The sequence below is a fragment of the Rhodnius prolixus genome, unplaced genomic scaffold, assembly GCF_049639745.1.
Source record: "Rhodnius prolixus isolate KJV_2025 unplaced genomic scaffold, Rpr scaffold_5, whole genome shotgun sequence".
Taxonomy (NCBI): Eukaryota; Metazoa; Arthropoda; class Insecta; order Hemiptera; family Reduviidae; genus Rhodnius; species Rhodnius prolixus.
Window position 1 is genome coordinate 36,405,100 of NW_027411624.1, and position 25,243 is coordinate 36,430,342.

At 35.4% G+C, this 25,243-nt stretch overlaps 1 protein-coding gene across 1 annotated transcript in view; it reads right to left on the bottom strand.

The window, feature by feature from the left end:
* The window catches only part of Nplp1 (Neuropeptide-like precursor 1), a 291,237-nt gene that overhangs the window by 7,741 nt on the left and 258,253 nt on the right, over positions 1 to 25,243 (bottom strand). Inside the window, exon 2 of the mRNA XM_074135529.1 lies at positions 848 to 1,185. Coding sequence (XP_073991630.1) covers positions 848 to 1,185 — 338 coding nt within the window. The remainder of the gene's footprint in view (positions 1 to 847; positions 1,186 to 25,243) is intronic.

Consider the following 25,243-nt stretch of genomic DNA (forward strand, 5'->3'; position numbering starts at 1 on the left):
CATTACTTGACGGAAATCCCGGGTTCCAGTCAAGCTGAACTGGACTAGCAGCCTATTGGACCTATGTATAAAATGGTCAGAGTTGACTGTAGCAAGAGATACTATCCAGAGTGCACTAAAAAAAGTTATGGCGCCTATGAATTCAGATGCTAACGCCAATTAAGAATAATATTATAAAGTAAAAGATCTGCTGTTTTGAACTTGGTCTATGGCATAGTATGCCGTCCGTATATGAAGAGAAAGATGTGAGAGATAAAAATAGACTTTATATCAAAATATATACATTACTTACAGATAAATGGTAAAGTTCTAATGTATCTATATTAAAATATTCCTTCTTTTTTTGTATGAGCTCCTTTCTTTAAGGGATAACTTTTTGTACTTCGAATGTGGACAATTAAAAATAAAATGGATCGTGAATTCCAGGTTTTGAAATAGATTTCTGTTAGAGAAGCAATTTTAAAAGTCCTATTAAGAGATCGCGGAATGGAGAGTAAAAGCATTTTGATCGTAACTGAGACAAAGAGACGTTGCTACATTGCGGCTATGCTAGGAAGCTGACAACGAGCGATGGCCGAGAAAGAAGCTCCAAAAAGCCAAGTGGACGAGATGCGAGGTAGCCTTAACATTTGAATTACTTCTATGTTATAGAAATTTTTTATTCTTAAAAGACAACTTATTGTCAACACGTCGAGTATTTTAGTAAAAAAACCGCTTGGCGCATTGGAATTTTCCAATGTCAAGTAGATATTGTCAATTTCGAAGTTAAAGAGTACATACAAAAGAATTTACTAGAAATCAGACTAAGTGCAATCCCTAAAAATAGAAATAAAGTTTAATAAATTACCTTCTCATTTCTTCTGTAGACGCTAATTCATCAATAAGACTATCAAGATCCTCTCGTTTTTCTTGTCTATCCCTGGCCACCACCCTCAGATCACCACTTCTAGCCAAAGCGCCCAAATACCTTTTATCTTCTTGGGCGGCTTCCTCCAATCTTTCTGCCAATTCATCCAGACTGCTTTTAGATGGTGAACTTCGTTTACCCGTCTGATATGGTCCAGATGCTCTATTTCCCAATAAACTGCTAACATGTCGTTTTTCTAAGTTATGTTCTTCTCCCGTGTCTGTTACTAGTGCGTGTTTGGATGAGCTTTTTGTATTATCATTATTCTCCCCGCTTGCCTGTAACAAATTGAAGTAGAATTTAGAATGACTGAAACACAATTAATGAATAAAATTAGGGGAAAATTACGGTTCAGTAAAAGTCGTTTATTTAAAATTACATATAGACAGTAAAATTAATCTTTAACCAAGATTTAAATAAATGTGATAGTAACCTTATCTATAAAAGACGTTTATCTCACCATTTTTTGCAGTTATTAAAGATTTAAGAACAGCACTTACGAGAGTAAACGCGTAACTTATCAAGTACGTGAACAAAAGCATTTTCATGAGAACGGAAGTCTGATACTTAGGCACGAACATTGGTTAATGCTTACAAGAGATTGCATTTTATATTAAGTACCACTTAGTAATTTCTTGTGAACACGTGCAAAGTTCTTTATACACTAACCATAGCCTAGTAATCTTTCACTTTTATTTAAACGACGTCATTAAATTGTTCTTTGTGATTTTTCAAAAGAACCTATCTGATGAAATAATTAGAACAATAGGCAGGAGACTGCTAAGGTTTTATAAAAGAATTATTTATGAGAGAAAAAATATTTTTTAATCGATGAACACTCGTGATTATAATATACCAGATATTTACAAAAATAAATCAGATTTTTCTCTGGTTTCTGTTCTCGTCTTGTTTAAATTAGTTTTAGTTAAACGTTAGGGTTAGAAACACAGGTAAAAGTTACCAAGTGGCTGACCAGACAACTCACTGATGCATCGAAGGTAATCTTTACAGAGGTTATAGGAAGGTTGTAAATGGAATCGGTAGCAGAGCATTTTCAAATTTTATTGAACAATAAAATTTTTATGAACGATTTTTAAGACCTACATCCAAAAAAACAGAAGAAAAATAGTGTTGGGAAAAGATAGAGTTAATTAATACCGACAAACTTGCGTTAAAAATTTAGTATAAGATTATTAATTTTACTTTATTATTACTTTAACTGCAATTTATTATATTCCTCCAAAAGCCTAAAATCAATTGTTTTTCCTTTGATTTTTGCTATTGTATTATTAACATATTTTATACCTATGGCAATATACAGGGTAATCCATTTAAAACGCACCAATCGCTAATAACTTTTTAGGAAAGCGGAATTTCGAAAAAACCCATGAAGTAAACTATATGTTTTTTTTGGTCTAGTTTTCAAATTTTCCACCCCCGATACTGTGTCTTCATTTTTGGCGGAGTTACAGCCAAAAACCCGATTGGAGTTTCATAAGGACCACTAATTTTGACAATGATTATGAAAACTACATAAAAAACTGTGATAAATGGCGTTAATCCCGTCTCGATATCCCTAATATTAGTTGAGATATTTAAGATCAAAGTTACAATTTTTTCTATTCGTGAACGGTTTTCACTATTAATTTTCCACCAGAAATACACATTTTGGGAGGTCCTCTGTCTGCAAAAAATGTTATTTTTGACGCAAAGAACAAAAATAATTATAATTGAAGATTTTAAAGAATGTAGAGAATGTAATGGTTGTGGGAGAATCAGGATAAATTTGTTTTATCATCAAATAAAAGCAATCATCACATCATTTTAATGTACCCCGCATCCAAGACTTCTTGACCTATGATTACGGTAAGAATATCATGCCAGGGAGGGGCTGGTGTTGGTCTAGTGGTCATGAGCGTGGTTTTGAAAGTGGGAGATCCCCAGTTCGAATCCCGAGGGTGCAGTCATTCACAATACTTAATGCATCATAACACTTTTTTTTAAATAAAATGTAGTCAAACGTGGGATTCGAACTGGGAACCTCCCACTTACAAAACCACGCTCTTGATCACTAGACCAACACCCTGGCAAGATATTCTTACCGTAATCATTGGTCAAGAAGTCTTGGATGCGGGGTACATTAAAATGATGTGATGTTTACTTTTATTTGATGATAAAACAAATTTATCCTGATTCTCCCACAACCATTACATTCTCTACATTCTTTAAAATCTTCAATTATTATTATTTTTTTACTTTGCGTCACAAATAACATTTTTTGAAGTCAGAGGACCTCCCAAAACGTGTATTTCTGGTGGAAAATTAATATCGAAAACCGATCACGAATAGATAAAAATGTAACTTTGATCTTAAATATCTCTACTAATATTAGGGATATCGAGACGGGATTAACGTCATTTTTCACAGTTTTCTATGTAGTTTTCATAATCATTGTCAAAATCAGTGGTCCTTATAAAACTCCAATCGGGTTTTTGGCCGTAACTCCGCGACAAATAAAGATACAGCATCGGGAGTGAAAAATTTGGAAACTAGACCAAAAAGAAACATATAGTTTACTCCATGGGTTTTTTCGAAATTCCGCTTTCCTAAAAAGTTATTAGCGATTGGTGCGTTTTAAATGGATCACCCTGTATGTATATTCTATTAATTATATTATATGTTAATATTAAATTATATTTCATTGTAACTGGGTGATTGCCCGTACTGTAAATAAATTAATAATTGCCTGGTTGTTTACTGGGTATTGAAAATTATAGAATATTCTATCCATCCTCATAAGCTTTTCATGAATTTTCCTAGTCAAATAAAAGTTCTAGATCTACGTATAAATCCCGGAAAATTGGAAAAGTATGAATCCGTTGATGTCCTTCTGCTTGGCTGGTACTAAGATTACGTTAGGCTCCTCTATTCGCCACCACCAGTCCACCTCAGTCCATTGCTATAGTTTTCAGTACCTTTCGTTCAACAGAATCTTGTATCTTTATTTATACTGTTTGTTCATCTCCGTTTGGGTCTACTCTACTCTTCTTATATGATCTCTTGCTAGGCATCTCGCTTGTTAAACCAGATACCTACGTCTGAATCAACGTAAAACTTCCTTATCTCTTGAATCGTACTTCTTCTCCAGCTCTTGGGCGTCCCTAACTTTTCCTGCAATTCTTTTTAAAACTCTCCTTTCACTGCTTATCATCAATCCTTAGTTTATCCATATTTCATACTCGGAGGTAGTAAAATTACAATGTGTTTGCTCAAGATATTTTTCATAAATTAGTAAGATGTAATCTAATATTTTTACCATGATATACTGTTCAGTAATCTTTACGTAAAGGTGTTAATTTAGCATGAGCTATTAAATTTAATTAAACAGGATATACTTCATTTCTATTTATTAAAATCTGGAAGTTAATTTAATGAAATAATATTTTCCCTTAAGAATGAGTACCATTTCTTTAGAGAAAAAGAAGAAAGAAGTAAGGTTGTAGAGAGGAAAATCGGAAACAGAGAACATTAGCACCTTTGGAAGAATGAAAAGAGAATGGAGTTAAGTTTCGCCCGACCCAGAGCGTAATGTTTATAACAGACTGGAGCGAGTCAGCTCATAAAATAGAGGATAATGGGTCAGGGGAGGGATCTCGACTTGCTTGGGTTGTTGTAACTAAGAGTTAGAGGAAGAGACATTGCCTTTCTTTCTTCTGCTACTGGGAGAAATAGAGGCGGCTTGTACGCCCAGAACTAAGAGAGAAGTATCTCCACGGGTATATCTCCTCTTATTTATATTTGATGTGAAACCTACTTGGAAGGATGAGAGCTTGTGTCTCCTAACTTTAATATTGGATTGAGCGTGATGCTGTGGCTGGCCTTGAAAGCTCACCACAACAAGCTCCTTCCTCCTACACCCACACATATATCCTTCTGGACTGTTCTTTAAATAGATAACTAACGGGAAATATATGACAAAGACAGAGAGGAAGCTCTCTGTGAAAAGCCTCGTATTACCAGACTTACTTTTTCCACCAACTGTCACTTTGCTAAGCTGAAACACTTTTCTTCTTGCCAGCAGCTTATCGCTAACTAGATGAGGTTTTCTATCATCTATTTATTTTTATTGCTTTATTTATTTATTACTTTTCCTTTATCTTTATTCTTAATGTATTTATGTGTCTGTCTACCCGCCTATGGCCATCATAACTCCAACAAAAAAAATGGCAAATATTTCAAATAGGTGCCTCCAGTGACCGTGCATAAGATTTTTAAGATAAAGTGTCCCTTTATTAAGGATTTTTATTTTACTTTTTTTAAAACAGATTTATTGATTTTCGGGATAATGGCTTCAACGTTTTCCTTTTTTAAAATAATGATTCAACGTTAATTGAAAATATTTTCCCGAGAAAAATAATTTGAGGGTATAATAAATAATTCTGCAAGTACTTTAGAGTAAGGTATGGATTTATCACTTTCATAAGACTATTAAAGATTACGTGAGTTGGATAAATTCGATCTTCGAAGAAAATGAAGTGACTAGAAGTGCGAACCTCCATTTTGGAGGGTAAGATAAGTTTCTTAGTATCAACATGCGAGCATGCCACATTCAAATCCATCTCTCATTAATCTTTGATGTTCATGGCGGCGTACGGCTTGCCTCCCGTCCGAATTGGTAACTGGTGGCACATGACAACTTAATCTAATCTTAAACTGGTCAGTGGAGGGTGCAGCCTTTATGGTTTTGGGTTTGAAGACTAGGAAACACTCTACGATGTCCGATTTCTGTGCAATGGCTAATTTACAACATAAGGCATTTAGGTACTTGCAGTCCAAAATAGATGTTTTTAAGTTTCAGTAGCAATCATCACATTATAAACTCAGCTAGGTCTGATGATTTTTTTTTTCGTTATCCACCAGTACAGAAGATTTTCCAAAGCACATACTAACGCGCTTAGTTTTTCCTTTCTGGGGTCTTTCTTAGCGAACCAGCTGGTAACTTAACCCTTACTAGAGGCGGTTTTATCCGTCTTCTCTAAAATATTCAAATGCTTAAACATGCATTAGTGTTTAAACATAAAATTTATTGAAGAAAAATATGCAAGTAATAAACATTTAAGTAAGAATAATTGTGTTTCATCCAAAAATATATTTTATCTTCATTTATTATTATTATTATTCCATTATGAATATTTTATTCCCTAGCTTTTATAATTGATAAGAGTCTGAATTTTTTTTCAATTAGAACTTTTTATTATAAAACTTTAAATAACATTTCCTTAGTCACCTTTAACTAAAAACCTAAATGGCTTTTTTGCTATCAACAAGTTTGTAACTTAGTTTCAAGTTTTAATGGATGTGTATAAAAAAGAGAAACCATTAAACTCAATTTTTTTTAGTTTGTTGGATCCTCACAAGGAGTTGCGGTCCCCCTTGAACAGAATTTTCTTTGAGCGACAATTGTCCGTTGGCAGCATTGGTTGTTTGGACGTGGTGGGGATGGTGACCAGTGCAAGGCAGAAGTTCAGTTGCCCTTGGGCATCTCAAGAGAGTAGGGATGCCAACGGATTATGTCTGTGTGTCCGCCATTGCCAGGATTTTAGCGTCGGTCTGGCTGGTACTGTTTTCGCCAAGAACTGGACAACCCATTAGCCGCCCGGTTGAACGATTTACTTTTGTTGTCTTATGATAAATCAATTTGTGAGTGTTATAATAAGTCTAATTAAGTCAGAAAACCTGTCGGTTTAATTAAGCCAGAAAACATGTCAGCCTAATTAAGTCAGAGAACTTGTCAGTCTAATTAAGTCAGAAAACCTGTCAGTCTAATTAAGTCAGAAAACCTGTCAGTCTAATTAAGTCAGAAAACCTGTCGGTTTAATTAAGCCAGAAAACATGTCAGCCTAATTAAGTCAGAGAACTTGTCAGTCTAATTAAGTCAGAAAACCTGTCAGTCTACTTAAGCCAGAAAACTTGTCAGTCTAATTAAGTCAGAAGACCTGTCGTCTAATTGTCAGAAAACCTGTAAGTCTAATTAATTCAGTTTTATTTATTTGGATCATGGTCCGTTTTGTATATGAGTTTAAAATTGTAAATATACCAAATATATTTGTTATTGCATAAGTGAAGGTATTCTGAGTGTTGGTGGCGTCCCCACCCTTCCCTTTCCTTTAGTTTTATTTCATAGTCAAAGATTTTTCATGGTGCCGAAACCCGGGAAGACACTCAGAATACCTTTGATTGAATTTTGTTTTAAAAATTCCATTTTATATTTTAAATTGTATTGAATTGTCATTAGTGCCATGTCACTTTTTAAACTTGTTTTAAAATTTATATTTGAAACTATATTAAGTTTTCATTAGTCTAAATAGACATGTCTTGTCTGTGCATTGTCACATTTGAATTTTGTTTTAAAATTTCCTTTGTTAACGTTATGTTTTTTGTCATTAGTCTTTTCTATCTTTTGTCTTTTCTAATTTTGTCTTAAAGTTAAATTTCTTTTTTAAACCACATGTTATTTGTCATTAGTCTTTGTATATGTTTAGTCCATAGTCTAGGGATTCTCAATTGGTTTTTAATTTTTTAATTTTATTGTAAATTAAATTTCTGTCTGTAAGTGTCAAGCCCCACTTATCCGCCATATCCCACTTGTCCTCCTTAAGTCCCAGCCTCCCATTGACCTAGTACTCAACCTCCTTCCTCCAGCCCATGACAATGCCCATTCCTTTAGTCAGTCAGTCAAGTTCCTCCCTGGCCATCCCCTTAGTCACTCCGTCGAGTTTCTTATGGCCATTCCCTTAGTTAGTCAAGTTTTCTCATGGCCATCCCCTTAGTCACTCCGTCGAGTTTCTTATGGCCATTCCCTTAGTTAGTCAAATTATCCTCGTGGCCATACCTTTAGTCAGTCAGTCAATTTTCTTGCGGCCATTCTCTTAGACACTCCGTCGAGTTTCTAATGGCCATTCCCTTAGTTAGTTAGTCAAAATTTTCTCGTAGCCTAGCTCTCAGTTTGTCATTTAAGTTTATCCTGGCCATTCCCTTAGTCAAATAGTCAAATTTCATCATGGCCATTCCTTCAGGTTGTCAGTTAAGTCAATTATCCTATGGTCATTCCTTAGTCAATTAGACAAGTTTTCTTATGGCCATTCCCTCTGTCAGTGCGTCAAAATTTTAATGGCCATTCCCTCAGTCAGATAGTCAAATTTTCGTCATGGCCATTTCCTCAGTCAAACAGTCAAGTCTCTTGTGGCCTTTCTTTTAGTCAATTAGTCAAGTGTCCAATGGCCATGCTCTAAGTCAGTTAGTCAAGTTTATCCATGGCCATTTCTCTAATCAGTCAGCCAGTAACTTCCTTATCCCTGGATTTTCAGTCAATAAGTCAGTCAAATCCCTACGCCTACTTTTTCAGTCAAATAGTGAATCAGTCCTCTTAGTCAGTCAGTCAGCCAGTCAGTAGTTTCCCCAGGGAATTAGTCAATCAGTCTAAATTTGAAAGGTTTCAGTATCAAGTCAGCACCGTTTAACCCTCCTACGAGTCAACTGGAAGAGCGTTCCAGCACCACTGGCATCGGACTCTGCTGGCCTTTCATCAATGTCAAGATTGCATCTCTACCTGATGCCAAGGAAGTCTATTAATCGCAATTAAGTGGCAAGAGTGGCAGAAGTCTGAACTATGTCAGGAGCGACCAGGGGGCCAGTCAGCAAGCTCTTCCTGCCCCGAAATCAGTGAGTGGAACTCTGGCGAGTCCACTGCGGGGGAGGATGTTGGATCCTCACAAGGAGTTGCGGTCCCCCTTGAACAGAATTTTCTTTGAGCGACAATTGTCCGTTGGCAGCATTGGTTGTTTGGACGTGGTGGGGATGGTGACCAGTGCAAGGCAGAAGTTCAGTTGCCCTTGGGCATCTCAAGAGAGTAGGGATGCCAACGGATTATGTCTGTGTGTCCGCCATTGCCAGGATTTTAGCGTCGGTCTGGCTGGTACTGTTTTCGCCAAGAACTGGACAACCCATTAGCCGCCCGGTTGAACGATTTACTTTTGTTGTCTTATGATAAATCAATTTGTGAGTGTTATAATAAGTCTAATTAAGTCAGAAAACCTGTCGGTTTAATTAAGCCAGAAAACATGTCAGCCTAATTAAGTCAGAGAACTTGTCAGTCTAATTAAGTCAGAAAACCTGTCAGTCTAATTAAGTCAGAAAACCTGTCAGTCTAATTAAGTCAGAAAACCTGTCGGTTTAATTAAGCCAGAAAACATGTCAGCCTAATTAAGTCAGAGAACTTGTCAGTCTAATTAAGTCAGAAAACCTGTCAGTCTACTTAAGCCAGAAAACTTGTCAGTCTAATTAAGTCAGAAGACCTGTCGTCTAATTGTCAGAAAACCTGTAAGTCTAATTAATTCAGTTTTATTTATTTGGATCATGGTCCGTTTTGTATATGAGTTTAAAATTGTAAATATACCAAATATATTTGTTATTGCATAAGTGAAGGTATTCTGAGTGTTGGTGGCGTCCCCACCCTTCCCTTTCCTTTAGTTTTATTTCATAGTCAAAGATTTTTCATAGTTAGTTTAAAAAATATTTTAATTTTTAAAAAAAATAATTAATTACAGTCAGATATTGTTACTTTATTGCTTTCTGTTACTGTCTTTATTGCATGATGTACTTTTTTAATATATAACGCTTTTGACACTTCACCCTGTGTCATCACAGAAGAAAAGTACAGTCCATCCAAATGTTTTCTTTTCATTATGTGAATAAATTTCGCCGAATACAGTTTCTCGGATAGCTTTTCTCGGAAAGTCTTAGGAATGTCCAATTTCGAGATCAGTTTAATAGCAATATTTAGCATATTTACGAGAATAATCGTGGACTATATTAGTAAATAAGGTTTAGCGTTCTTGAACTCGCCATGTTCATTTTATTTTTTCCCTTATTAATTTATCTTGGGCTACAGGATAATGGGAAGCTGCTCCCGTTGGTGCCCATTTTTTCCCTGTTTTGTTAATTAATTTATTGTTGATTTTTGGTTAAGATAACAGTATTGTAAGCATTTAAATATCTAATCAGCTGCCACAGTTTACTGTTTACCGACAACTAATTCATAGGATACAATATAAAAGAAGCTCGTACTTAGGAAGAACTAAACTAGTTGCAAGTTTGTAAGTAAACTAAAGACTAAGAAAAAAGTGAGCAACATTATGAGTGAACAGTTGGAAGCTGGAAGCAAAAAAGAAAATTAGAGGAGTAGATACAGCTTTGGTCATAACCAGAAAAAATGATTCCTCAAGAAAAATCAACTAATATTTGTCTAAAGATACAGTAATTAGAAGGTTCAGTACCTGTTTAGATGAAAGAGGTGCCTGATATGATAAATTCGACCATCTCCTCATACTTTGTGACTTTTCAGCAAGAGGCGGTAAGAAGCTAATTCATAATCTTAATTTTTCCAATCTCCCCAATAGTATAGCATTAAATTTTGAGAAGATAACAAGAAGATAGGGTCTTTTGCGAAGCCTTTCTATTCGTGAAGAAACGAACTGGCTAGGTGGAACAGATAAATTAACAGCTGTTGCAACTACTCATCAGACTTTTATTCTCTACATACTCCAAGTCACTTTTGGAATCTACAACTTCGCCAATCAAACTTCCAAATTGAATCTCTGGACTCATACATAGTCATAAATGCTAACTAAATACCACAACTCCGTTTTTCTTCATTTATTCTTCGCCACTATTATCATGCATTCCTCTTTTATAGTTTACTTTAATTTTATTAGTCTAATAAGTTCCTTAATTGTAAGGTGACCAATTTTTTTACAATGAAAAGGAGGACAAAAAAATTTAAGAAAAAAGTACAACGTAAATAAGTGAAACATTTTATTAATTCAACAATTTACAAATTATGCTTACTATAATTATTTAATTAAACGAGTATTTTTCCATTGAATGGATATTTTTTGTCAATATATCATTTTTTAACAGTGTATTGGAAATTTCGGAGCAAGAAATATCCTTCATATTGAACTTTACAGTAGGTAAGTGCTGCAGCTAGAGTATCAACATTCAATCTTGATTACTCACTTAGCCAAAAATCATTACCCATTGAAAAAACTCTTTCAACTGCTACATTTGTTCCAAGGCAGCACAACGTAAATTCAATAGGAATAACTAAATTTTCATATGGAATGTGTTCATTTTTGAAATGGTTAAATATTTCCACCCATCTTTTATCAATTTCAACATGTTGATTTTCCCATTGTTCTAATTTATCAGAATGTAAATATATATTCAGTCTTCTAATTTCTTCAAACAGACAATTGTCATCGATTTTAATATCAGGCATTTCTTTCGATAAAAACTCAACACAATTTTCAATATCTGCCCATTTCGTACGTTAGAAGTAAACACGAAGTATAAAATTAATACAGAAATAAAGCAAACATTAAACAAAGTAAAGTGCGCGATAGTGCGGGACACGTTAAGTTCTCCTGCGCATGCGTTTCATAATCGCCACTTTCCGTACTTTACCGTCACATGACGCGTAACAGTTCGGCGCGGCATTTCTGAATGCAGAGATTAACATATCGAAAAGGAGGACAGGTAGCAGGACATTTTTCGAGGGAGGACAGAACCTACAAAAGGAGGACGATTGGTCACCTTATTAATTGTGATACATAAATAAAGTAGTTTCTTAGTAGTTCTAGTGTTTAATAATTAATGTTCTTATATAGTAGTTTAACCTAGCCTGTAACCTCCCGCAATGTCTACCTCACTTTCTCTACCATCCAAACTTACATATTGCCTCCATCCTACACCTTGCACTCATGCAAAATCACTATATGATTTTCTAAAAATATTATATGATTACATTTTTATTTCTCCTAACAACAAAATACCAAATAATGTGCTAAAATTTAAATTATCAAATCATTTAAACCAAAAAAATTACTAAATACTTTCTAGATAAGAGGATTATAACTTTTTGTTAGTTAGTTATTTTGTTCTGTTTTGCATTTTAAAACCAGATAACACTAAGTTGCACATTCATACTTAAAGTACACCGATGGGATTAAAACTCACCTAACAAAAAGCGATGTTTCGTTATGGATTAATACAACTTTAGGCTCTATTACAACTTTATGTAGAGGACCTGTTCATGCATTCCTATATATAATACACATGATGTGCTATAGCTTTTTGCCTTTTAATCCTAAAGCTTTAAAGCTTTGAATACATTAAATATGTGTGACGGTGCAAACATTTAATATTTTACAGTAACTAAGAGAAATCAGTGGAGAAAGATTATTGCCAAATTAAGTCATATATATGTATATACAGGGTGAACCAGTAACTAATGTCCATAGGCCTACAGTGTGTAGTACGTACATCTAAAGTGGAGTTCAGTGACGTGTTGGCCAACTTCATATTTCCCACTGTTCTTGAGTGACGTCACTTTAATTTTTTTTTCTAAAATCACTACTTTTTTCCAATAAAAATGTTATTACTCAGAAAGTTTTAGTCCGAATTCGATTCTGATGACACGGTTAGAAAGACAGATAAATTTTCTAACATTTTCTCAAATATTTCAGAGAGATAAGAAGAACTTACTTTGCCTTCCTTATTTTTAAGACAATCTACTTTAAAATTGAGTACTGGTGCCATCTAAAAGAGTTTTCAATGAATTAAACAACTTGATAAACTTAACATTGTTGAGTGCTCGTGAACACCGTTTTCTTGCCCAAAAACTAACGTAATTTCTCATACGAAGATAAAAGGAATCCTGGAAAATGATATACCATTTGAAAGCCCATTAGACAAGGAAACTTTTATAAGAAAAGTGGCCAGCACCTAGGTCTGATAATGATCACGTAAGGGCCAAATGAGTTTTCTTCAAAAATTTCTATTACTTTTCTTTTTCCCAGTATCCAGGAGGAAGATTGAGGCTGTTTGGAGAATGACTTATGCTTCAAAGTGGTGTCAATGTTTAGAAAATTTATCTGTCTTTCTAATAGTGTCTAACTTTTTTTCTCGAAACCTATTAGATCTGGGTTGTTGCAAAAAAATTACAGTTATAAAGTAGGATTTGCCCTTTATTTTAAAGAAAATTTGGGAATTTTATCTTTTATAGAAAAAGAGAAAAAAATTGTCAAAGTTGGGAGTTTTTCAACGTTACACTTTTTCGTGCAGTTTTTGACGATCAACCCTTATACAACTGTCCTACCGGAGAGTTTTAATTTATTTTATTGCCAAACTTTCGCTCTAGGGACTAGGTCATCTTCAGGGCTTATACTTATAAACAATTGTAATGGGTTTTACATTATGACTGAATTTGGAAATAACCTTACTTACTTTGGATTAATTAATCCGTCACTAGAAAAAGATTAACAATACTTTACAATCTGAAATTGAATAGTTGAATTATTCTTGTTAAATGCCGATTGGTTGTCGTAGGTTGTCATTAATTTTTAATTATTTGTTCAGGAAACGTTCACTGAGTGAAAATATCTTGACAAGTTACTTATGCTAACATCAAGTTCAAATTAAAAGCGGAAGGAACTTCTTCAAAATAGAAATAACAAATAATTTATCTTAAATTTAAATATAACAAGAATGAGTAAGGGTAAAAGAAAGAGTGTGTAAATAAGAAGTTTTAGCAAAGATAAAGAAGAAGGAAATGAGATTGCAATTTCAGTAATCACTAGGATGGTAAGATGGAGTGAGCAAACATTTTAGGAAATTGCAATCTAGAGCCAATTTGACCTAATGGAAGTGGACAGATTTTAATCCTAGGAGTTTGCAGAACTTCTCCTACCACTTTGCAGTAGTTACTACGGCCGCTACTTTTGCGGGTGGTGTTTCAATCCTGTTGGAATAGACTGCCCCTCTGTCCATGAGTATTTAAAAGAAAACATTCATTAGTCCACTCCAGAGATCTTAAGGTTGTGGGAGGTTTGGCCTGGATATGAGTTCTTCTTCCTTATTGCCGTAATTTTGTAAATAGTAACGTAATAATTTTTATGTAATCGTATTTTATTATATTTTAATAAATTCTGAATTTTATTTTTGAACTGTTTCTGTGGCTTAAAGTCAGCCATTGATTCATGGGCCTTAGAAAACGGTTAATTTACAGCTGATAACTTTGGCCATCAATTCTAGATATCCTAGTTCAGCGTTTCCCAACTTTTTTTTGGCTCGCTTAGACCACTTGGTAGTAACATCATGCTAAATTGTACCACTTCGTAAAAATGTTTGTATTTCGTGAAATTTGTTATTCTGAGTGTGTTATTTTACTATTATTATCCTTATTTGTATAGAGATACAGTGTATCTGTCACAAAGGAGTTCAAGTTCATGTTTACATTATAAACTTTTTAAAGTGTAAGATCTTAGTTTTAAAACTTTTGTTAAATAATTAAAAATTACGCACATATTTTTCTCTTCAAAATTATTAATTAATTTACAAAGTTCTTCTTTAGGATTATTATATTTGTGCCCAAATCTTCTAAATTAATTTCTTTTAAGCATTCAACTACCTGTAAGTACCAATTATATTTAATGTAGCTTGGATAGAGCTTACTCATTACAATCCAGTCTCTTTAAGCAGATTTTTACACAGTTATCATTTAAGTTCTGTCACATGATAATTCTATTAAATTTTCATTATATTTCATCGATAATGATGTAGCTTTTCCTAAATTTTCTTTATAGAGGGGAATTTGAAATCCAATTATCATTTGTGTTTTCGGGTTTTGGAAAATACTCCATGAAAGACAATTTTAATCCTGTTAAATGTGCTATTATGTTTTCTCTTATATCTTGAGACAGACTAACCTTATATTAACAACTTAACTGTATAATTAAAATAATGTTTATGTATTATAGGAAAAAAACGTTTCTGTGATATTTTTACGCTATTTTTTTTTATGTCCGCCATTATTGATTATTTTTTCGCGTACCACAGTTTGGGAAACGCTGTCCTAGATTAATGAACCTGAACAGTGCTTCTTTTTTTCCCTTCCGGTTACGTCAATTATTTCATTTATGTTTGAATTCATTTATTTCAAAACTTTTAAAATCCCCCCCAGTATCCTGTTTGCTACATTTATCCTGTTTAACTTAGCTCTTATTGTATCTACCATCCCCATTGGTCTTGTTACAGTCACAATACTGTCTGCCTTACCTACGTAAATATTCACTAACTAAAAGAATTTCCTTGAATTGTGCAATGGACCGTAAAAACATAATAAAAGCTTCAGGGCCTCCATTTTCACTCTTTGCAGTGTAGCCCTACTACATCTTGATCTCTCTTGATTGTTCAATAGATATTTCCGTTTGATCTCTTCCTCCTTGACAGTCCAATTAACTGCTTGTCCGCGATTCTTGTCCTAACAAATAATATTTTTATTTTCTAACAGGAACTGTACCCAGAAACTATTCAAAACTTCCTTTGTTTACAGCCAATAAATTCGCACCCTGTGAGCGCCGAACTCAGCTTTTATAAGCGCTTTAAACAAGAAAATAATGGCGTAAGTTCACAAAATAATTAAAGGCTAGAGAATTTTCTATTGATTTCATCTTTGGACCTCTGGTAGATTCATGAGAGAAATGTCTGCAACTAGCGTATCGATTTCTTGATTGTTCCCAGCCGTACTGACACACAATGTTAGAATAATGACTTCATTATGTTGATTTTTCTCATTGTCTCCATTCTAGTGAACTTGTTCAATTTTTTTCTATTCAGATCCAGGACTATCTCAAATGCAGTCATACTGAAAGTCAACGTAAAATCATTTTGCACACGCCTTGTAAATAGTAGTACCATAATGTTGGGATTGCGTTATTCTATCTAATTTAGGGGTAAATAATTTTTGGAAATTTCAGATAATATTCTAAATGGGGAAAAAGATTTGTTTCGACTGTTTTTCTTTTATTTTCAACGTTGGGAAAGTTTTGTGTATATATTATTGATTAAGACACCACTAAGGATTTTTACTTCCAGCTGTAAGCAAGGCTTGTGAGTAAAAAGAAAAGACGGAGCAGCAGAGAGGGGAAAAGAACTCCCCTTTTGCTCCTCACTCAAAGCTAATGGGAGTGCCCTTTATACTCCATCAAGAGCTCGAAGGAGGGCAGTCGAAAAAACAAATGTACACTGAGGATATACATACAGAAGCAATCTGCTTCAATCACGGTTTGTCAAAGCCACACTCTGTCTGGGCGGCAATTATTCTCTTTCACCATGCTCCAGTTTTGTCCTTGATGTATCACGAAGAACAAGTACTAAAGAAGTAGAAGAAGAAGAAACAAGAACAAGTTCTAAAGAAGATAGGTTTTTGGGGAGGGGGCTGGGATATACCGATCTAATTTTGGGCCAATGTGAGTGATCTCTCTAAGAGGATTTGCATTCGGCCCAGTAGCAGAGTCCTGGCTGTTTCATGGCACAGCAGCGGCCCTTGTCCGTGTTTCGGTTAGGAGAGGTTAGTTACTTACGCCTACCGAAAGCTTGAGATGGTCAAGGCAAAACTAGTGATAGTAGTTCTGAGATGCGACCCAAGTGCCTAGCCGCGGTACTGGTACAGAGTATCCTTCATGCCTTTCTATAAAGAGGCATGATCGGTCAGAAAACATCTCTACAGGATATCTCGCTGTATATGGGACCAAGCCCTTAGCCCTCAACCACTAGTTTGCGATATGAGATCTCTGTTAATTGAGATATAGAGAAGACAAATCACAATAAACGACTGCTAAGAAATCCTGGACCTAGTCAAAAGGCAAGGTATTTCCTACTAGAACCACCAAGAGGTCGTGGCGCAGGATTGGGGTTGACTGACCAAGAGCAAATTTACAGACTGTTCCAGGAAAACGAAGGTCGGATATGCGACTCCTTCAGAACGATGTTCATTTGTAATATAGACGCAAGTTATCTTTTTCAATTTCTGTATAAGCTACTTTTTGCGAAGTTTAAATAAACATAAGTCGTCTTGCAAAAAAAAAGTTTCAAAAAATAAGAAAGAAAGAATTAGAAAGAAAGAAAGAAAAATAAATTCCTAGTTCTAATTGTTGGAATTTGCTAGGCATTTTCTTATTGTCCTCTGAGATACTTATATAAAGGAAAACCCAGAATGCGATTTTACACAGAGAATACTCTGTATCCAAAAAACAAAAATGGGCCAGCTGATTGCTTTCTTTAACGAGGGCAACAGGAACTGGAGAAAGTGAAGTATTATTAAGTAGCCTTCAACTGCAGACAGTCGAAACTATATGTATAACAGACTGGCGATGTATACATCTCTGCTGGCGCGATTAGTTAATACAAAAGCAGCTATATCAATGCATAGAGGTCCAGCTAACAGGCCATTGTTAACAGGCCACTGGCCAACCAAATCTCAAAACTAAATCTTCATCATATTACCGATTACACTGAGGGTTCTATACAACGGCTTCCATCCTATACAATACCAATTCGACCTCTGCTTCTCTTTAACTCGATTTTAGTTTTCATCAAAACCTTCTATTTTATAACTCCTTCAATCTTTGTACTTAAACCTAACAAGCTGAAAGGGGGGGGGGAGATAAATAGTTCTTATATTCTTGAAATACCAGCCGAACACTTGTTATACAATTATTTTTTGCGTTTATTTTTGCTACAATCAGCGCGTTGGCGCTATAAGTAACAGTGATAACAGAACTATGAATAACAGAGGTATACGAGTGGAGAAGTTACTCAGTGGTAACACACCAAAATATTAGGCTATTAGTCGCTCTCTTCACTTGTGAGGAGATCAAGAGGCCACTGTCTCTTAAGGCGTCTTGTCCCCGGGTTGCCAGGAAGAGTTCTAGAAGAAAGATTTTGGAGCTAGAGGATTTATATGAGATTGCAGGTTGAAGTGGAGTTTTCTGTATCTTGTTTTCAGCGACTTGTGTGACAAAAGGAATGTTAAGGTCAGTGTGTATAGTCCAGGTTGGAGACATAAAATGGAGCGTTTACTATAGTTTGAAGTATTTTAGAGAATAGATTGAATCCTTTGGAGATTGGAGCGTTTGGTTGAACCCCCTGCAGCTCTATTCCATACGTCCAGATGGATGTCAAAATAGAAGTATAAATTAGTCTTTTGTTGTCCAGAGAGAGTTTTGATCTGTCGTCTAAGAGTCTTTTAAGTAGTCGATAGCGTCTGTTTAGTTCTGTACTTTTAAGTCTAGTGTGGGGGTGTTGTGCGTACAATTAAAACACGTAAAAAACGCACTATAAGCAATATATTGTGGAAGTATGTGCATGTTATGATCGAAGTTGTAAGAATATCGATAGCTATGGAGTCCTCAAAGTGTAAATATCCGGTTCAATTACAAAACTTGTTTCCTTTCAATCTAGACCAGTTTATCGATTTCCATCGATCTTCAGAGTATGTATATGCAAGTCAGCTGTTTTCTTCTTTGGCAAAAGTGCCTCCTAGTAAACCGAATAAACTTTAATTAAACCCAATATTAATGGAAATATTAGAAAAATAGTTTGAAAAGTGATTAAACTTTTTTGATCAATATATAGAAAATAACCCAGTAAGTTCAGTTTAATAGAGAAACATCGTGCTTGCAATATGTATATAGGGGGTTCTGTATTTGAAGTATCTACAAAAGTAATGTCCTTTACTTCATGAGTGGCACTTCCATTGCGGAAGTTTGATGGTTGAGACAGATCCTATTCTGCCCAAGTTTCTGTTTTCAGAGATTGTTTAATTTTGATGCATTTTATTTAAAACTAACGACATTAAGGCTCAAACACACAGAGAAAATGTGAAAGAGCGTTTACTAATTTCTCAAACTCGGGTGAAATTACTCACGAATGCCACAATTTCTCTTTTTAAAATAGCAAGAGAAAGGAAACAGATTAATTTCAAACGTAGAATTGTATTAATACTCCAAGCCGGAAACCAGGATCAGAAAACCCATTCATTAAAATGGCTTCTTCCTATTTTCCGCCTTTTCTTCGATTCCCCTTTAGATTCCAATACTCAGTTCACTTTTCAAGAAAGGGAACTTTTCCTTCAATGTACTTAAGATTGATTTTAAAGTACAGTTTTATTAAAGAAATGTTATAATACTCTTTACGGCAAATCTAGAACTTATTCAGCAGAACATTGATTAAAAATATAGTTTTCTAATTAAAAAAAAATCTTCATGTTACATAGAATCTTCTTTTAAGGCGCCACGGTAGCCGAGCGGTTAGAGGCGAGACCTGCTAAGCTAATATGTATTGCGGTACTGGGTTCGATTCCCGGTCTTAGGTCTTGGGTTTTATTTAATGGTTAATATGAGAAATGTAATAGTAAAGTATGTTTGCTAGTCGCTTCCGTCCACGACACCTAATTTGGTAGTTGGACGTTAAGCCCCGCCTTTTAAGTTCTCAGCCATCAGAATCCTGCAAAGAAGATCTTAGATCTTCTGCTTCCTGAATGCTCTTTATGTCGAAACCGGAAACCCCATCTCACTCATTCGTTCTTTACCAACCAACCAACCAGTTTAGCCTTCTAATTTAATTGCCTGACATCAAATACCTTTGCCAATATTCTGCCAGACATAATTCTGATACGTAACAGACAAGTTCAACCGGCATTTTTCCTCCACCCGGGCCGAGCTATTCCGGGAAATTATCTTTTAATATGTAATTGCATATCAAGTGGTTAGTAAGATTTGCGGAGCATACTGCCTCCAGTCAAGAGTTAATCTGTTAATTCTTATGACTAAATTAATCGTAGCCCGATCACGTGTAACGATTGGCTGTTTAAGTCATACAATTTCGGCGATCTCCTAGTACTTAGTCATTATAATTATATGTTCCAAATCTAAAAATAACCTATTTCTTTTTCTTTTCTTATTGCAAAATTGATTTTTTTTGTTTTTGATTCAGTGAAATACCGCAACTCCTTTTTGTAGCCACATAATTGAAAAAAATCAAAGTACGACTTCTCTTAATTGGAAAATATATTGTAAACTGTTTTTATAAGTTATTATTGGTTATGAATAAAGTATGATAAAAATACATACATTTCGGAAAAATCAATTACATTATTTTGATTTCATTTATCACTGAATAAATAAAATATTTTATTTTTCTCTAAATTTTACTGGAAATATTAATCATTTGTGGTATACAGTAAAATAATATTGTATCAAAATGTAAAAAAAAGAAAAATAAATTAACTACAATTGCTACAGGTTTTTCCACTGAGTTTTGAGCAAAAAATAAAAGAAAAAAGAGTAACAGTGAATACAAATTCTTGCCCGAGCATTAACTCGAAATGTTAGCGAAGCAAAAATACACAGAGAGATAGCGCGCTCTATGGACATGGTCGCTAATCGTATCAAGGGCAAACTGAAAACTGAAAAGGCTTTACAGCGTCCGCCTGAATTCACTCTCTGGCTGCACGTGGAAAAAAAAAAGAAAACTCCCAGTAAAAAGTGGGAAAAACAGTGTTACTATTTGTGTCGCTAGGAAATACGGAGTAACAAAGCTGTTGTATTATTCGGCTTAGTAACTAGTAAATTTAGTTTTCTTTCCCTAAAAAGGGCCAAATAGAATTTTCCATAGAGAATTTAGAAATAAATGTTAGAGTTCTACAAGGGTGGGTCAACAAGTACACATTTAGTACCAAAAAAAAATCTCTTGCGCTATTAATTAATCAGCAAAAATCTGTGCCCATCCCACTAGAGAAAAAACAAATCTGTGGCTGTGTCATGGACACGGCCGTGTGTTGTACGTGAATACGTTTACGTAACGGGTTACATTTTTTTATATAAAATATTATTATTTATGTATTTAGGATGAAATCAAGGAAACAAATCGACGATTGAACACAATCTATGCCTATACAGTCCGTTGTCGATGTAGAAGCGATTTCATCATCCACTTGCATAATTTCAACCGCCCCAGCTGCAGATGTACTGTGACACCGTCGTCGTTGATCCGCTCGGCCGCATTCATTCTTTTACGTTCCCGGGCACAGCTTGAATCGGTCATATGGTGTTTTATTATTACCATTCGATTGTTCTTGAGAAGCCCTTTCCAACCGTATACGATCTCTTTATTTGGTTTTCGCTTTTCGACGCATATAGGCCGACATTATATATTTTTGATATTTTTTTTATTCTAACACCTTATTGTATTCACTGTCACTATTTTACACTAATGTTTTATTATATGCAATCAATAGATTGTGACTATTATTTGGTGGGATGTTTCCTTTATCTTACCAATAGAACTACGGTGGGAGTCAGCCAAATGATAAGTAATTGGTACATTTTTGGTACCAAACGGTCTCCGCATTAGAGATTGGGAATTAGGCACACAAATAGAAGCTCTCAACCCTTATGCACTGCCGTTTTTACCTTAGTTAGAGATTCAGACCTCAGTAAGACATGATTTCATTTTGCACAGAGAATTCAAAGCTCTTTTCTTCCTTGTAAAAGCTCTTGTGCGTCCCTAGTTAACTAGAGCAATGCATATGTGAAGCGGTGCAAGATTTTTGGATGAGCACAGAATGCTCTGGTAATCTCAAGCCCCCAGAGATTGCAGAATAAGTCGCTTGCAGTGACTATTATGACGTTGTAAACTTTTGCTTGTTTTGCCCTTTTGACGTTCGACGTGTATACACGTCATTGTCTGATTTTAATTCCAAACTGTGGGTTTTTTTTTTTTAAAAAAAAATACTAAATTCCACCCCTAACTGGTTAAAATACTCTTTCAACAAAAAAGTTGACCCTAATACTTTGGACCACCTTCTACTATAGATACCCTAAAGATAAACATTTTTCACATTTCTGGGGAACCCCTCCTTTCGAGAAATGTTTGGGAGGATGTATAAAGAAAAATGTTAATTACATTAAAAAAGATGGAGAAGTGAGATAAGTATATTAGTGATTTGATTTGGTTAATATTAAATAGAATTTCGATTTGAAAATCTTTGTAAGCCGTGCTTTTCCATTGCATTAAGCTTCTTAGTACCTTTCAAAAGCTTTGAAAGCCAAAAAAGAAAGCTTTTTAACCTGACAGAACCTTTTCCATTACATTACCACGCGGCTTTCCACTTAAATTAAAATATATGTTTCTTTTTTGAAGTTATATAAATTAATTGATGCATTTTTAGCTTCTTAGTATTCCTATTCTGTTTCCATTTAGTTACAAGTATTCTGTTCTCAAGTTCCCTTTAGAGGTAGACTTGTACTTTTTCTTAATATATATATTTTTTTTAATTCATTAGGGGCCGGCTAATAAATAAAATTATGCGAGAATTGGACAGAAATCAATCTTAAGTTCCTAAAACCCAAAGATTGCATCTTTTTCCCATCAGAACCTACACAGGATTCCCTCTGCCAGACCCATACAAAGGCATGTAGTTCCTCTATCAACAATGGCACATGAAGAGGTCCATGATGAAACTAATGGCTGGAGTAAGTCTGAGCGAATAGCTACTGAAAAAAAATTTGTTGTGGCCAGGGGCTTTATTTCTTACCACTTTTGCGTTTCCCAGGCAATGCATGTCAATCTCCAGGACACCGCGGTTAAGCTGGAGCATACTTTTTTGAACGCCACTAAGCGTACTGACAAGTAGATAGAAATAGAAATAGAAATAGAAAAGAAATTTATTATTCTGGGACAATTGTCCCCTAAGAATAAATACAGGTACAAATAGAGGCCTTAATAGTTTGGCCTGTGATTATAGAGAAATTAAATAAATAAATAAATATTTACAAAAGTGAAAATATAATAAGTGAAAATGAAAGTAAAAATAAAATAATAAAACAGCAGAAATTAAGGAAATAAATTAAAACAATTAGAATTTCGGAGGAAGCTGAATAGAAAGGAGATAACTGAATAGACGGGATTTAAAGATGGATAGGGTAGGAGCATGGCGGACAGATGAAGGCAAGGAGTCCCATAGAGAGGTAGCACGTATGAGGAAGGACTTGTCAAAGGATGAGGTACGGTGAGAGGGAATATAAAGATCAGATGAGCGAGATCTAGTGTTACGGGAATGGATGGAGGATTTAAACTTAAGGAGTTGAAAAATATAGGAAGGCCTTTGAGACTGGATGACTTGAAAAAGGAAAGAAGCCAAAAAATATTGGCGGCGATAGACAGGAAAAAGCCACTTCAACTCATCGTAGCAGTGCGAAATGCGAGAGTCTCTGGAAATGCTGAAAATAAATCTTATGAAGCAGTTCATGAGGCGCTTAAGCTTAGCTTCAATATCACCAGATAGACCGCCATACACTAAACAACCATAGTCGAAATGGGGGAATATAAGAGAGGAAACTAGGAGTTGCCGGGTCTTAATTGGAAAAAGGTGACGGGAACTATTAAACTGCTTAAGGATATGGATGGAACGACGAGAGATTTGGGAAACATGGTTTTTCCAGGATAGGTTTTGATCAAAAGTGATACCAAGGTTTTTCACAGAGGAACAATATTTTATTGGGGTATTGTAAAGGAAAAGATTAGGAAGAGGAGCCAATGATTTAAGGAGTGGGTTGGAGCCAATAACTATAGCTTTGGTCTTTTCTACATTCAGGGTAAGCTTATTGTTCGTAGCCCATGCTGAGATGTTATTGAGGTCTTCTTGAAGTTTCAATACAGCTTCAAACAAATCCGACGGGGAAAAGGATATGTAAATCTGAAAATCATCAGCATAGAGGTGATACTGGGAATGAGAGATGGAAAGAGGAAGGTCATTGATGTAAATTGAGAAGAGGGTGGGAGATAGGGAAGAACCTTGAGGTACACCGCGTGACAAAGGAAGAAGTGAAGAAGGATTACTATCGGGAGTGACAACGAATTGGGAACGATTAGACAGGAAGGATTGGAACCAACGGAGGGTGCTATTGGAAAAAGAGAGGGATTGTAGTTTAGATAGCAGGATATGATGGTCAACGGTATCAAAGGCTTTGGAGAAGTCTAGGAGTATAAGGATGGTAAGTTTTTGGTCGTCAATAGCCGTCTGCAAGTCATGGGTAATTTTCAAGAGTGCAGAATGAGTGGAATAAGAAGGACGAAAGCCAGATTGGAGTGGATTAAGGAGATTGTTTTGTTCGAGGTAATTAGAAAGCTGGGATTGCACTAAACGTTCAAAGGGTTTGGAGAAATTTGATAAAATAGAGATGGGACGAAAATCAATAGGAGAGGTGGGATTTGAGATTTTATTTAGAGGACGGACTAGGGCTGTTTTCCAGCAGGATGGGAAAGTAGAATTCTGAAGGGAGAAATTATAAATATGGTAAAGGACTGGCAATATCGCTGGGAGGCAGGCTTTAATTAATTTAACAGGAATGTTGTCAGGGCCATAGTCATTTGTACGGGATTTCAGAACTGAGGTTAGGAGATCTTCAGGAGTAATATGATGGAAAAAGAAATTGTTAGGATCAAAGGAGGGTAAAATGAGAGCAGGAACATTACAAGAGGCATTGGTTAAGAAGGAAGTGAAGTGGACGTTCAGGTCATCAGGAGATATTGAAATGGCGCAGGAGCGATTAGATCTACAGAGGGATAGCTTACGAAGGATAGCCCATTTCGACTTGGAATCAGGAGCATTGGAGAGAGATAAGTGAATATGAAGGGATTTGGCTCGGCGGACAGAGGCCAGAGTAAGGTTACGCAGGTAGCTTCTATCTTCATTTTCATTGCTCAGTAGCGATGACTTGGTGGCTATTACCGTGGTTACCTCTCTACATACGGCTATTGGATTTTTTTATGAAGCTGAAGAAGAATTTACTATCGTCCAGCATGCTACATACTGCTGGCTAAGGCCAAAGCACATCTCCAAGAAGTACTGCCGGTAACTGGCCGCGAGTCTTCACCAGGATTCCGCTGGGTGCCTTCATAATCTTTGTATATGCCTTTTTTCTAACCTAGCGTAAGCCTCAGGAAAATGTCTCCACTATGCGCCTCACAGGAATGGAACCAGTCCTTGAGTAGACTTCTACCCTTTGGTATCCACAGATATTAATGTGAAAAATAGGCGCCACGGTAGCCAAGCGGGTTAAGAGGTGAGACCTGCATTGAAACTAATTATGCATTGTGGTACTGGGTTCGATTCCCGGTCTCGGCCTTAGATTTTATTTAATAGTTAAATGAGAAATAGTAAAGTACGTTTGCTATTCGCCTCCGTCCACGACACCTAGTAAATGGTAGTTGGATGTTAAGCCCTGCCTTAAAAAATAGGCGATTACTTACTTTAATATTAATGTGAAAAATAACTAAAATTAACTGATTTTACACAAAAAATTAACTTTACTAGCTTGTGACAGTTCTGTGAGAGGAGAGAAGATAGTCTTCCAACTATAGTGCCATTTCATT